We start from the raw sequence: 14,438 nt of genomic DNA on the forward strand, positions 1-14,438 counted from the left end.
TAGTGAAGAATGAACTTTTTATGAACCACTTCAATTGATAGACAGATGATATATATGAGTTCATGGGAAAAAGTGGATTTTTTTCTGCCCACCCCTTCTTGTCACGTAACAGCCTGATAGTGAGTGTTTAAGCAGGGAGGGGTGCATTTCATTTTCTTTACCTTTATTTCTCTCTCTGCAGTATCATCAAAGACCAGGACAAATTTCACATTTATATATAGCTCAACAACTCAAAAGCATAATTTCAAAAAACCTTAAGCTTGTATAATTATTTAAAAAAAGACACAAAATTATTAATATAAAAAACAACTTACCAATGATGCCACTATCTCTGCTTTCAAGGGTGGAAGTTGGACTAGTAACAGCCCCATAGCTGCAATCCTTGGCAGTTGCATTTGTACTAACAGGTGGGAGGGTGGAGCAGGGGCTACTGGCTGGTGGAGAGGCAGTGCTGCTAGTTAGGGTGGAACAGGGACTTATTCGCTGGGTGATTGCTGAAGTCTGAAAAAATGGAATCAAGAAGAAATAAACTCACAAGTTGTGTAAAGTATATCTTACGGTAAAATAAACGCTTTGATGAAAAAAGAAGAAATAATCTACATGCAAGCCACTTTTATCTATTAGGCTCTACTTGATTTTGCTTTTCAGTATAAAAGATTCTGAGAGGTACAATTAAGGTGAAAACTAGATGAATTTAACACTAGCAGAGACTTGTAGCAAGGGCCCACCCCCAAGGAAATGTCCAGTGACAAGCACTTTAAAAAGTACTAATTCAAAGAACTGAATATCCTGGGCTGGCACTGTGGCATAGGGGATAAAGCCACTGCCTGCAATACTGGCATCCTGTATGCATGTCTATTCATCTTGAATGCTCCACTTAAGATCCAGCTCCCTGCTGATGGCCTGGGAAAAGCAGTGAAGGATGGGGCAAATGTTTGGGTTCCTCCCACCCATGTGGGAGACCCAGAATAAGCACCTGGCTCCAGCCTGGTCCAGCTCCAGCCTTTGCAGCCATCTAGGGAGTGAACCAGTGGATGGAAGGTCTTGTCTCTCCCTCTCTCTCGGTAACTGACATTCAAAAAAAAATATTAAAAAAAGAATTGACCATTAAAGGAACAGAATGATTTTTTTTTAATTAAGCACATATTTTCCTTGCTACTTCCAATCAATAAAATTCTTCAGAAGGATTGGAACTTTATTTTGTTAATAATTCTCTCTATATAGAAAGAGAAATAATACTTCTGCAGCTGAGGAGAAATAAAATTCTTAATGCATTCTCTTTGATATATAAGCAGCTGCCGAGAGATAACAAACAAATGTAAGGAAATCACCTTGTGCTAAAAGTTTGTCTAATAAAATATATCAAACTATTATAATTTAACAAAGTTTTATTCTGGTATGAATCTAATATTTTAATAACAATCCATCCTGCTTTAAACAATATTCTCATTTTCTTCTTTGTGAAAGCAAACTGCATTATATGCATAATATAGCCAATGTGGAGACTAAGCCCAAACAATACTTATTATTTTTACTCCAAGTGATTTTCTGAATAGAGCATATATCAGAGAATGTCCACCTCAAAAGCTTCAACTGAAAAGAAAAGATGAAGTTGTTTAGAGAACAGAAAATTGCTCATGGCCTACGACTGAAAAGCCAGAACTTATATTTATTTCACGAGGCTAGCGATACAGAAAGGTAACATTGTTTTTCATGCAGTAAGCTGAAATGGACATCTAACTGAGCCACTCCACTTCTTAAACCTTTTGGTAGTTTTCTCCATTGTCCCTAATGTTCTCCAGAAGGATCAATAAGAGAGTCCCAAATCTGGATCTCTTTTTTAAATTTTTAAAAATTTACTATTTTTTAAGATTTAGTTGATTTCAGCTGGCGCCGTGGCTCACTTGGCTAATCCTCTGCCTGCGGCACTGGCACCCCAGGTTCTAGTCCCGGCTGGGGCGCCAGATTCTGTCCCGGTTGCCCCTCTTCCAGTCCAGCTCTCTGCTGTGGCCTGGGAGGGCAGCAGAGGATGGCCCAAGTGCTTGGGCCCCTGCACCCACATGGGAGACCAGGAGGAAGCACCTGGCTCCTGGCTTCGAATCGGTGTAGCGCTGGCCATAGCGGCCATTAGGGGAGTGAACCAATGGAAAGGAAGACCTTTCTCTCTGTCTCTCTCACTGTCTAACTCTGCCTGGCAAAAAATAAAGAAATAAAGAAATAAAAAGATTTAGTTGATTTATTTGAAAGAGTTACAAACAGATGTAGAGATAGAGAGAGTAAGGTCTTCCATCTGCTAGTTTACTCCCCAAATGGCTGCAATGGCCGGAGTTGCACGAATCAGAAGCCAGGGACTTCTTTCCGGTCTTGGACTTGGGCCATCTTCCATTGCTTTCCAAGACCATAGCACAGAACTGGATCCAAAGGGGGAACAGCTGGGACTAGAACTGGCACCCATATGGAGGCGGAGGATTAACCTACTGTGCCACAGTGCCAGACCCTTTAATTCCAACTATAAAGTAAGCCACTTATTGTGTGGTCTCAAGACAGTTTCAGGATATATTATATTTCAAGAAGGCTATCATTTAGCTTCATTATTAACATTTACATTTATGTAATGCTTCACAGTTTAAAACATCTTATATATTATTGCATTTTTCCTTATCAACTTTTTTTTTTTTTTTTTTTTTTTTGACAGGCAGAGTGGACAGTGAGAGAGAGAGAGAGAAAGGTCTTCCTTTTGCCGTTGGTTCACCCTCCAATGGCTGCTGCGGCCAGCATGCTGCAGCCGGTGCACCACACTGATCCGATGGCAGGAGCCAGGTACTTCTGCTCTCCCATGGGGTGCAGGGCCCAAGGACTTGGGCCATCCTCCACTGCACTCCCTGGCCACAGCAGAGAGCTGGCCTGGAAGAGGGGCAACCGGGACAGAATCTGGCGTCCCGACCGGGACTAGAACCTGGTGTGCCGGCGCCGCCGCAAGGCGGAGGATTAGCCTAGTGAGCCGCGGCGCCGGCCTCCGTATCAACTTTGTAAGAGAAGCATGCGTATGATTCCCTACTTTTTTAAAAAGACATGAAATTGAAACTGAAAGTATGAAAGATAATGAATTTCCCCAAACCATCCAGTTTCACATATATTTACATAATAATTATATTCCATATTATTTTATACCTTTTACTTATATTGCATTTTATAGCTTATACAGTCTTCTCATATTCAAGACTTAACTTGATCCCTACGACAATCTGGCCAGTTTATACTATTTCATATTACCTAGGAATATTATGGTATAGTTGTTAAGAATATAGGCAGTAAAAGCAAGTCTGTTTTTTAGAAATCTGGATATGAATACTGTCCCATCACTTTCTGGAACCATTTCCATTTTCTTATCTGAAAGTTATAATATGAATGGACAGTATTAGACTGCAATGTAAGGAAACTTAAACAAAATAGCCCAAGTAAGCAATTAGTATTATGAATGGTATATTGCAAGCGTTTTTTAAATATCAGTTATTACTACTTGTAAGACATCTAAAGCTCAGAAAGGTCCAATACATGTCCAAAATGGTAGGTGGTTGGAATTGACATTGGAACACAATTTTTTTTTTTTTTTTTTGGACAGAGTTAGACAGTGAGAGAGAGAGAGAGACAGAGAGAAAGGTCTTTCTTCTGTTGGTTCACCCCCCAAGTGGCTGCTATGGCCAGTGCACTGTGCTGATCCAAAGCCAGAAGCCAGGTGCTTCCTCCTGGTCTCCCATGCAGGTGCAGGACCCAAGCAGTTGGGCCATCCTCCACTGCCTTCCCGGGCCACAGCAGAGACCTGGACTGGAAGAGGAGCAACTGGGACAGGATCTGGTGCCCCAACTGGGACTAGAACTCGGGGTACCAGCGCCGCAGGCGGAGGATTAGCCAAGTGAGCTGCAGTGCCGGCCCCTGAACACAAATTTTCTACTGAGTCAATGACTTCTCTATCACACAATATTATTTTAATTATTAAATCAAGGTTTACTCAATTATTTTAAGATTAGTTTATTTAGTAAGTGTACAAGTTAAGGTGCATTCTGTAGACTTATGATTTTGTTTAGGAATCACTATGATGTGAAGACTGAAATGCAACAAGCATAAATTTTATCACCTGAAGAAATGTAGTTTTGTAGAAATAATCGGGTCACTGGGAAATACGCAGGTTATGAGATCGAAGACTTACACATCAATGTTACTTGATGTCATCATCAGAATGATCAGAGAGGGGCCGACGCTGTGCCACAGCAGGCCTGAAGCGTGGGAATCCCATATGGGCGTTGGTTCCAGTCCCGGCTGTTCCACTTCCTATCCAGCTCTCTGCTATGGCCTGGGAAAGCAGTGGAAGATGGCCCAAGTCCTTGGGCCCCTGCAATTTTATAAAAGACCCAGGAGGCTCCTGGCTTCAGATGGGCTCAGCTCTGGGCATTGCAGCTATCTGGGGAGTGAACCAGAGTATGGAAGACCTCTCTCTTTGTCTCTACCTCTCTCTATAACTCTTTCAAATAAATATAAAATACATCTTTATAAAAAAAAAAAGAATGATCAGAGGATAATCATATAATCACAGAATAATCACATAGTTGAACATTATCAGAATAGTCACGTTTTAATGAAATGAAATCAAGAAATGAAACGCAAAATATTTATACAAATTTTTAAAAAAATCAAAGTTTATAATTCTAATTTAAAAAAATTATTCAATTATTTGAAAGTCAGAGTTACAGAGGGAGAGGGAGAGACAGAGAGATATTTTTCAGTGACTGGTTCACTCCTCAGATTGTCACAATGGCCGTTCTGGGCTAGGCCAAAGGAGGGAGCCAGTAGCTTCTTCTGGGTCTCCCATATGGGTGGCATCTTCTGTTGCTTTTCCCAGACCATTAGTAGAGAGCTTGATTGTAAGTGGGCAGCCGGGACAAAAAGTGGCACCCATATGGGATGCTGGTGCTGCAGCTAGCAGCTTTACTCAATCTGCCACAACACTGGCCCCTACCATTCTCAATTTTTATTCACAGAGCATAAATGCAGACATAGTTACAATGTAAGTTGATTAAAAAAAACAAACAAACAATAATCAGCCTGCCATCCTGAAGCTTACTTTCTTGTATGAAACACAAAAATCCTACAACTGAATATGTAATGTAATACTACTTACAATAAGACCTATGTGGAAAATAAATTAGTAGGAGAAGGGGATATAGTGATGGGCAGGAACTCGGGAGCTATTAGATAAGTAATGAAGCAAGATTTCTCTGAGGAAGTAACATCTAAGCAGAGCACTGAATGAAGTGAGGAAGTGATTTATGTGGGAAGAACATTCCAGCACAAATGAGTATGTGTTATGCTCTTGCAGAATGACAAGGGTGCCCGTGTGGCTTGGGAGCAGTGGGTGAATGGGAGAGAGGTAGGACATTATGCAGGAGAGATAGGGGCTAGATCACAGTCATGTAAAAGACTTCAGATTTTATTCTAAGTGTGATGGGAAAACAGAGGAAAACTGAAAGCACAAAAGTGACAGAATCAGATTCACATTTTACAAGGATCATTCTGGCTAGTATCAATGAACAGACTACAGAGAGGCAAGAGTGGAAGTAGAGACCTATTAGGAGGCCTTTTATTCAAGTAGTAAATATTTACTTAGTACCTACTAATGGAAGACAACGTTCTAGATACAGAGAATATAGCAGGGAGTAGAAAAGGCAAAACTTCAAGCCTTTTTTTTTTTTTTTTTTGCCTTATTTTCTAGTAGATAATGAAGCTGCCCAGGGAAAGGTTAACAGTGGCTTGACCTTGGGTGTAGCAGAGGAAGTAGTGAGAGGGATCAGATTTACTATATATATATATATATTTTTTTTTTTTTGATTTTTTTGACAGGCAGAGTGGACAGTGAGAGGGAGAGACAGAGAGAAGGTCTTCCTTTTGCCATTGGTTCACCCTCCAATGGCTGCCGTGGCTGGTGCGCTGCGACCGGCGCACCGCGCTGATCCGATGGCAGGAGCCAGGTGCTTATCCTGGTCTCCCACAGGGTGCAGGGCCCAAGGACTTGGGCCATCCTCCACTGCACTCCCTGGCCACAGCAGAGAGCTGGCCTGGAAGAGGTGCAATCCGGCGCCCTGACTGGGACTAGAACTCGGTGTGCCAGCGCCGCTAGGCAGAGGATTAGCCTAGTGAGCCGCGGCGCCGGCCAGATTTACTATACATTTTGAAGACAGAACCTATGATTTGAAGAAAGGGTGAATCTGTGATGTGACAGACAGAAAGTCAAGAATTGTTCCAATGCTTTCAGCCTAAGCAAGCATGTGATATCATTTATTAAGTTGTGAAATACTGAATAAGGTGCAGGTTCCAGGGGAAAATGCAAGGGTTCATTTATTGACATGTCAAGTTTGAGATATATTTTAAATAAATAGGTAGAAAATACTATGTAGATAGCTGAATATATAAATTCAAAGTTGAGGGGAAAAGGCAGGGCTAGAGTTAATTTAGATTTAAGGTAGTATTTAAAGAAATGAGAATGGAGGAGAATCAGAAAGGTTAGTCACCGTGCATCTAAATTTTATAACTCTCTAGGTTATTATAATGTACAGTTAGCCAAACCAATGACCTATACAGTGAGGGTAAAACAGGAAAGCGTCCCAAGCACCAAAATGTCATAGAAAAGCTATATAATATATTCAAATACTCTGTATACATTTTATCATGACAAAATGAGTATTTGACAAAGTATTCACCAGTACTAATAAAGGATACATGCAGTTTAAAACTTATTTTTTTTCTGAACAGAATGCTTCACTACAAGACATTCATAGTAAAGATTAAGACCACATAAATAAATCTGACTCTAGGACTTCCTTTGCTACATTTAAATGAAAAAGAATGTAGTACATTTTGTTGGAGTGAAATATGCCAGACACAGAAAGAAAAATACCAGATATTCTCTAATACATTTGGGAGCTAAAACTTAAAAAGAAGAAATCAATAAACAAAAAAAGGACAATAAAAAAGAAAAAGAATATAAATATCAAAAAAACATGAAACAATTGCAAAAATACCATAAAATATTGCTGATACTTTTAAACTGATAGGATACTTAGATGATAAATTTTTCAGATTTTCTACTTTTATAATATATTCACTCAAAACATTTTTTAACTATTTATTTATTTATTTGAGAGGGAGAGTTACAGACAGAGACAGACAGAGAGAAAAGTTATCCATACACTGGTTCACTCCCCAAATGGCCACAACTGCTGGAGTTGGACTTTGATCCAAATCCAGGAGTCAGGAGCTTCTTCCAGGTCTCCCCATGGATGCCCATGCACTTGGTCATATTCTACTGCTTTCCCAGGCCATCAGCAGAGAGCTGGATTGAAAATGCAGCAGCCAAGACTTGAACCAGCGTCCATATGGGATGCTGATGCCAAAGGTGGAGGCTTAACTGAGTATGCCACAGAGCTGGCCCCAAATGACTGTTTTTGAACATATATTTAGCTATGTACTATAAGTTTTGTTATACTTAATGTCCATGATTATAGCTCATAATATTTTCTAATTCTTGAACTCAAAAGCTGTTGAATAATCTTCCAATTTCTTCTTCAACTCCAAAGTTGTGATTTAACATCTAAACATTTGGAAATTATCTAAGTTATCTTTTAGCTGTCATTTTCTAAGTTTTCATTCTATAACTTATTAATTTCACTACAGTTAACAGTAACTGAAATCTTTAGAAATTAGTTGATATCTGCTCTATGACTCAGATCATCATCTTCTTGATAAATAATTCGTGTGCACTTTAAAAGAATGTGTATTCCACTATGTTTGGGTACAGTGCTCATCTATTTCAATTTGTTTCTTGGCTGCCTTGTTTGCTTACTTGTTTACTTGTTTATTTTCTCAAAGTAAATGAACCAAAACCTAAAAGTGGCCTTTTGGGTTTTTAATCTAGGAATGAAACTAAAAGATGTTTCATATATTGAAGGAATATAGTGACTGTGGAAAATTAAGTTATATACATTCCAGGCCTCAAAAAGTATTCAACAATTTGGATTATTCCTCTCAGGATGAACATACACACAAAGCAACCATTTTTTTCCTTGTATAATAAAACAATTCATCCCATTTCACAAAGCTGCCAGCAAGCAGCTTACCTGATTTTCATCCTGTACTTCCATACTGTATTGGTCACCTGGCTGAACTTCTGTGACTTTCTCTCCAAGGAGGAAACCCAGACGAGTCATGAGTGTGTTTGCTGCCTCATCTACAGATGGAGGGGGTCCAAGGTCCTGTTCAGCATCACCTATAACAAGAAGGCATTGGAAAATATGAATCATTCAAAATAAAATGGTCCAGTTCTATAACTATTCTTATATTCATAGTAAAGTTTAATCTTGAATTCAGATCAGTCTTATCTTTAGTTTTCAAATTCTAAATTCAAAATTATAAGGCCCATGTATGCTAGTTTATTTTTCTATCTGTAAAGTTTTATCTACTTGAAACACTTGAGTTTGAGTATTTTTATAACTTGCTGAACAGAGGAAATTTTCCATCTCTTTAGCAGTTGGCCTTTCAATGCAGTCCTAGTCTTAGAATCTAGTTCTCAGCCACGACCACTAACTCATTCAGTTTTTTTTTATCTTTGTCTTTTAAATTTTGGATAAGTATCCTTTTATTTTGAAATAATTCTGAAGTACAAAAGCTTCAAGAATAGAATAAAGAACATTTTTTTCCTTAACCATTTGCAAGCGGTGACATTCCACTATTCAGACAGTATGTATTTCACATAAACAAGGACATTCTTTTACATAATCAGAGTATCAGCAGAGAAATCAGGAAACTAACATTTGAATTAATTATGACCATGGCCACAGACCCTACTTAAGTTTTAACACTTGGCTCAGTCAGTGTCCTTTATGGTAAAATGATGCAGTTCAGGATCATGTAATATACTTAGTTATCAGTCCTATTTTTGTCATCTCTTTTAATCTAGAACAGCTCTTAAGTTTTAATTTTCATGACTTTGATACTCTGAAGGATTATAGGATAGCTGTTTTGTACAATGTCCTTCAATTTGAATTTATATGATGTCACCACCCAAATTGATTCAGGTCATGCATTTTCTTAGGGAAGAAAGGGATTTAGAATATTGAGAGCTAAGCACCAGCTATACCTTGCTTTTGGAGGCATATCACAAATGGAATTGTGTTAACTTGGATCACTTAGAGTGGTTTCTGCCAGATTTTTCCACTTTACACTTTTCCCTTTTACAATTATTAAGTATTTTCTGGGATTATGTAAATATCCTAATTTTCAACAAGCTTTTAAAAATTTGTGGTAAAATATACATAAAATTTTATCATCTTTAACTTTTTTATTTTTTTTTAATATTTATTTATTTTACTTGAAAGTCACAGTTACACAGAGAGAGGAGAGACAGAGACAGAGAGAGAGGGAGGGAGGGGGGAGGGGGAGGGGGAGGGGAGGGGAGGAGGAGGGAGAGGGAGTCTTCCATCCGCTGGTTAACTCCCCAGATGGCTGCAATGGCCGGAGCTGCACCGATCCAGCAGAGAGCTGGATAGGAAGTGGAGCAGCCGGGTCTTGAACCGGCACCCATATGGGATACAGGCACCTCAGGCAGTGGCTTTACCCGCTACGGCCCCAACTATTTTTTTTTTTTTTTAAGAGATTTATTTTATTTATTTGAAAGACAGAGTTACAGAGAGAGGTAGAGAGAGAGAGAGAGGGGCCTTCCATCCGCTGGTTCACTCCCCAGATGGCCGCAACAGCTGGGTTTGCCTGCCGATCTGAAGCCAGGAGCCAGGAGCTTCTTCTGGGTCTCCCACACAGCTGCAGGGGCCCAGGGACTTGGGCCATCTTCTACTGCTTTCCCAGGCCACAGCAGAGAGCTGGATCGGAAGAGGAGCAGCCAGGACTGGAACTGGTGCCCATATGGGATGCTGGCACTTCAGGCCAGGGCATTAACTTGCTGCGTCACAGTGCTGGCCCCTCATCTTTAACTATTTTAAGCATATAATGTTCATTATGTATATTCATAATGTTATACAATCATTGCTCCCATCCATTTCCAGAACTTTTTCATTATCCCCTGGAAGAAACTGTATCTCCTCAACAGTAACTTTCCATATCCTCCTCTCTCCGGCCCCTAGTAACTTCTATTCTACTTTTGCCTGCATCAATTTCCCTATTCTAGAAATCTTATATAAATGGAATTATGCAATGTTTTTCTGTCTAGCTTATATCACCATAAATTTTTCAAGGTTTCTAACGTATATTAGAATTTCATTCCTTCCTATAGCTGAATAATATTCCATTGTATATTTATACCATATTTGTTCACTCATTCATCTGATTTTGGATACTTGGGTTATTTCCATCTTTTAGCTATCAGGAATAATAATACTATGGGCACTGATATATCCGCTTGAATCTCTCCTCAAAAAACTATCGTTGACTATTTTTAGCATCTGTTAATGTCTCTTGGTTAATTACCAACATGCTTCTCAAAAAGCTATTTTTCGGCCGGCGCCGCGGCTCACTAGGCTAATCCTCCGCCTTGCGGCGGCGCCGGCACACCAGGTTCTAGTCCTGGTCAGGGCGCCGGATTCTGTCCCGGTTGCCCCTCTTCCAGGCCAGCTCTCTGCTGTGGCCAGGGAGTGCAGTGGAGGATGGCCCAAGTCCTTGGGCCCTGCACCCCATGGGAGACCAGGATAAGTACCTGGCTCCTGCCATCAGATCAGCGCGGTGCGCCGGCTGCAGCGCGCTGCCGCGGCAGCCATTGGAGGGTGAACCAACGGCAAAGGAAGACCTTTCTCCCTGTCTCTCTCTCACTATCCACTCTTCCTGTCAAAAAGAAATTAAATAAAAAATTTAAAAAAAAATAAAAAAAGCTATTTTTCTAAATTTATTTTTTTAAAACTTATTCATCTATTTCTCTATAGAAGGATCTAATCTATTACTGTATTCATTTATTTCTCAAATTATTCTAATTTTGGCTAGGATAAGCCCTTTCCATTTGGGTTATGTAAGCTTTTTTTTTTTTTAAGTTTTATTTATTTATTTATTTGAAAGTCAGAATAACACAGAGAGAGGAGAGGCAAGAGAGGTCTTCCATCCGCTGGTTCACTCTCCAGATGGCCATAATGGCTGGAGCTGTGCCAATTCCAAGCCAGGAGCAAGGAGCTTCTTCCAGGTCTTCCATGTGGATGTAGGGGCCCAAGGACTTGGACCATCATCAACTTTTCCCAGGCCATAGTAGAGCTGTATCGGAAGTGGAGCAGCAGGGACTCAAAACGGCGCCCATATGGGATGCCTGCAGGCGGCAGCTTTACCTGTTATGTCACAGTGCTGGCCTCATTTTTTTTTTAAACTATTTATTTATTTATTTATTTGAAAGTCAGAGTTGCAGACAGAGAGAGAGCAAAGCAAAAAGAGAGATCTTCTATCCACTGGTTCACTCTCCAGGTGGCCGACAGCCAGCACTGGGCCAGGCTGAAGTCAGGAGCCATGTACCATCTAGTTCTCCCATGTGGGTGGCAGGGGCTCAAGCACTTGAACCATCCTCTCAACTGCTTTTTGCCCAGGCCATTAGCAGGGTGATCAATCAGAAGTGGAGCAACTGGAACACGAACTGGCATCCATATGGGGATGTTGACAGCAGCTTTACCTGCTCTGCCACAACGCTGGCCTCTGCTCTGTGAACTTTTGACATATTCTTGTCATTTTCTGAGTACTTCTTTACTTTCTGGTAGAAGGTATTCTAGGCTCATGCTCTGTCTCAACCTTGCTATCATTTATTTTCTACAAGTAGCCCTGGTTTTCTTAGGGAAGAAAGGTATTTAGAATATTGAGAGCTAAACACCAGCTATACATTGCTTTTGGGAGGGATATCACTGTCCTCTAGGCCCACCATTAGACAGTTACATAGTATCTGCATGTACACATATGTGTGTATATATATATACTTATATATACATATATGCACATGCTTATACTCGTTTTATTTGTAAATCTACATACACACACAATATTCACAATGATAACTCTAATCTAAACCACAGGGCTAACTCTAGCTTCCTCTACTCCAAAGTTGAAACTGTTTTTCAATAGTGAGAAACCAGGCTCCCAGTATTCTTACTTATTTAATCTGCTCTCCCTCCATGCAACACATTTCACTGCTGTCCTGCATACAGAAGTTCACCCTCCAAGTTCTTGCTCTTACTCCATGCTAGATAGGTCTTAGCTACCAGTTGCCCTGCAGTCAGGTTCATTCTTTGCAAAATTGAGATGTAATTTACATACTATGGAAGCCACCTCCTCAAATCAGTGGCTATTGGTATACAGTAGTTCCCACACCCCCACCCTCAAGATGTATGTCCCACACCCCCAGTGTGTGCCTGAAACCACAGACAGTACTGAACTCTATCATTTAATGCTTATTCTGTCTGAAATAAATGTGTACCAAGAACTGTGGTGCATGCAGGTTGAGGTGTGATAGCAAAACTGACATGAATTTCTTTTTCCTTCTTCACAATTTCATATTTAGAAGATCTGTTGTTATCATAGATAAACTTTTTTTCTTTCCTTAAGTGGAAAACATTCAACTTTTCACTTAAAAGAAGCACTTTATAGCTTCCTCTTGTCATATCAGATTTATCAGCATCACAACTCTGTACTTTGATGCCATTAGTAAAATAAGTTACTTGAATACAAGCCCTGCAATACTATGTCCGTCCATCTGGCAACTGAGATGGCCACAGATCACTAATGAGCAAGCAATACACACAGACCAGTTACACTGGACAAAGGGGCGATTCATATTCCAGGAGGGCTAGCATAAGATTTCATGATGCTACTCAGAACGGCGCACAATTTAAAGCTTATGATTTTTTTCTGAAATTTCCCATTTAAATTTTTGGACAGTGGACAGTTGTAGCTAACAAACTGTGGAAAGTGGACAAAGGAAGACTAATATATTTATAGGGTTATATAAACATCATCACAATCTAATTATATTCCTCCAAATAGAAACCTTACTAAGGTTAATTTTTGTCCCCTAAAATTCCTGATTTATAGTATTCATTTTAACCCTCTGTTTGAAGATTGTTATCTTTCTAGACAATTAGCTTTTTAGGTTCTCCCACAGATTGTTTTTCAATGGTTACAACTATAGGAATTCTTTTTCAAACTTTTTCACTGAGAGATGCAGAACAGAGTCAGTGTGGGGTTTATTTTTAGACTACTCACTCTCTAAAGATAAACTGCTTTCTAAATAAAGAATTTATAGAAATCACATAAAATGAGCCAGAGAACAGAAAATGATCTATTATAAATGTAATATAAAAAAATTTAGGGACTGTTCACATAAATATAACAACATTTTTTCAAGGTTTTAAGTTCAGACATATTTAATATCACCTTGTAATAATCTACAGTAGCACAAATCTTACAGGACATTAAAAAACCTTTTTATGAAGTCAGATATGTGCTTTAAGCAAAACAAGCGCATCAGCTGTAGTGTTATATGATGAGAAGCGAAAACACAACAACTTCTTACTATTTAAAGTATTCAGTGTTACATTCGATTCTATATACCAGGAGAGTAAGATTAAATTGTTATTATTCAGTTTAACATTTCTCTACTGAAGTTATAAGCTGGGGGTCAGAAGGGTATATGTTTATTTGTGCACAAGTACTAAACTCAATTAGTGTTCTATCTGTGGAAAATCTACATAGAACTGTATAAATGTAACATTACGTTATTAATATCTTCATTTTACAAATAAGAAAGTCAAGATGCAGAGAAATTATCTCTTCAAAGTTACACAACCAAGAGTGGGTGTGTGGTGCAGTGGTTAAGCTGTTGCTTAGATCACCAACATCTCACATTGGAGTGCCTGGGTTGGCTCTCCATTCTGGCCTCCTGCTAAAAAGCAGAAGTGATGCTCAGGTAGTTCGGTTCCTACTACCCATGTGGGAGACCTGGATGGAGTTATGGGCTCCTAACTTCAGACTGGTCCAGCCCTAGCTCTTGTGGGCATCTGGGAGTGAATTGGTAGACAACAGATATCTGTCTGTCCCTCTCCCTGTCTCTCTGCCTTATGAATGAATGAATGAATAAACCCCTAACTTCTAAACAAAATCACACAACCAGTAAATGGTGCAGCCAGGATTAGAATAGATGCTCCCATTATCATGACAGAATGTCTTTCATATTGCAAAGAAACAAAGAAAATTGTGAGAATGTATACATAAGAGACAACTTATTAACAGGTACATAGCTTACAGTATTTTAATGTAACAAAGCACACTGTAAACACTGAGTAATTCAACGGAGGATTCTCAAGAGAAGTTTCAATCCTTTCAATCCTTCTTAGGGTAACTTCAATCCTGTCTATGTTACT

At 39.4% G+C, this 14,438-nt stretch overlaps 1 protein-coding gene across 23 annotated transcripts in view; it reads right to left on the reverse strand.

The window, feature by feature from the left end:
- Nucleotides 1-14,438, reverse strand: part of TANC2 (tetratricopeptide repeat, ankyrin repeat and coiled-coil containing 2) — a 439,275-nt gene that overhangs the window by 183,066 nt on the left and 241,771 nt on the right. For all 23 annotated transcript variants that reach the window (XR_007911352.3, XM_051825098.3, XM_051825097.3 and 20 more), the window contains 2 exons: nt 8,169-8,317; nt 315-501 (listed from right to left, as the gene is read on the reverse strand). Coding sequence is in view for 22 of the 23 variants with exons in the window: in XM_051825098.3 (XP_051681058.1) it covers nt 315-501; nt 8,169-8,317 (336 nt within the window). In the remaining variant the exon portion in view is untranslated. The remainder of the gene's footprint in view (nt 1-314; nt 502-8,168; nt 8,318-14,438) is intronic.

This window comes from Oryctolagus cuniculus, chromosome 17 (assembly GCF_051225735.1).
Source record: "Oryctolagus cuniculus isolate XC-2025 breed Fujian yellow rabbit chromosome 17, ASM5122573v1, whole genome shotgun sequence".
Classification (NCBI taxonomy): Eukaryota; Metazoa; Chordata; class Mammalia; order Lagomorpha; family Leporidae; genus Oryctolagus; species Oryctolagus cuniculus.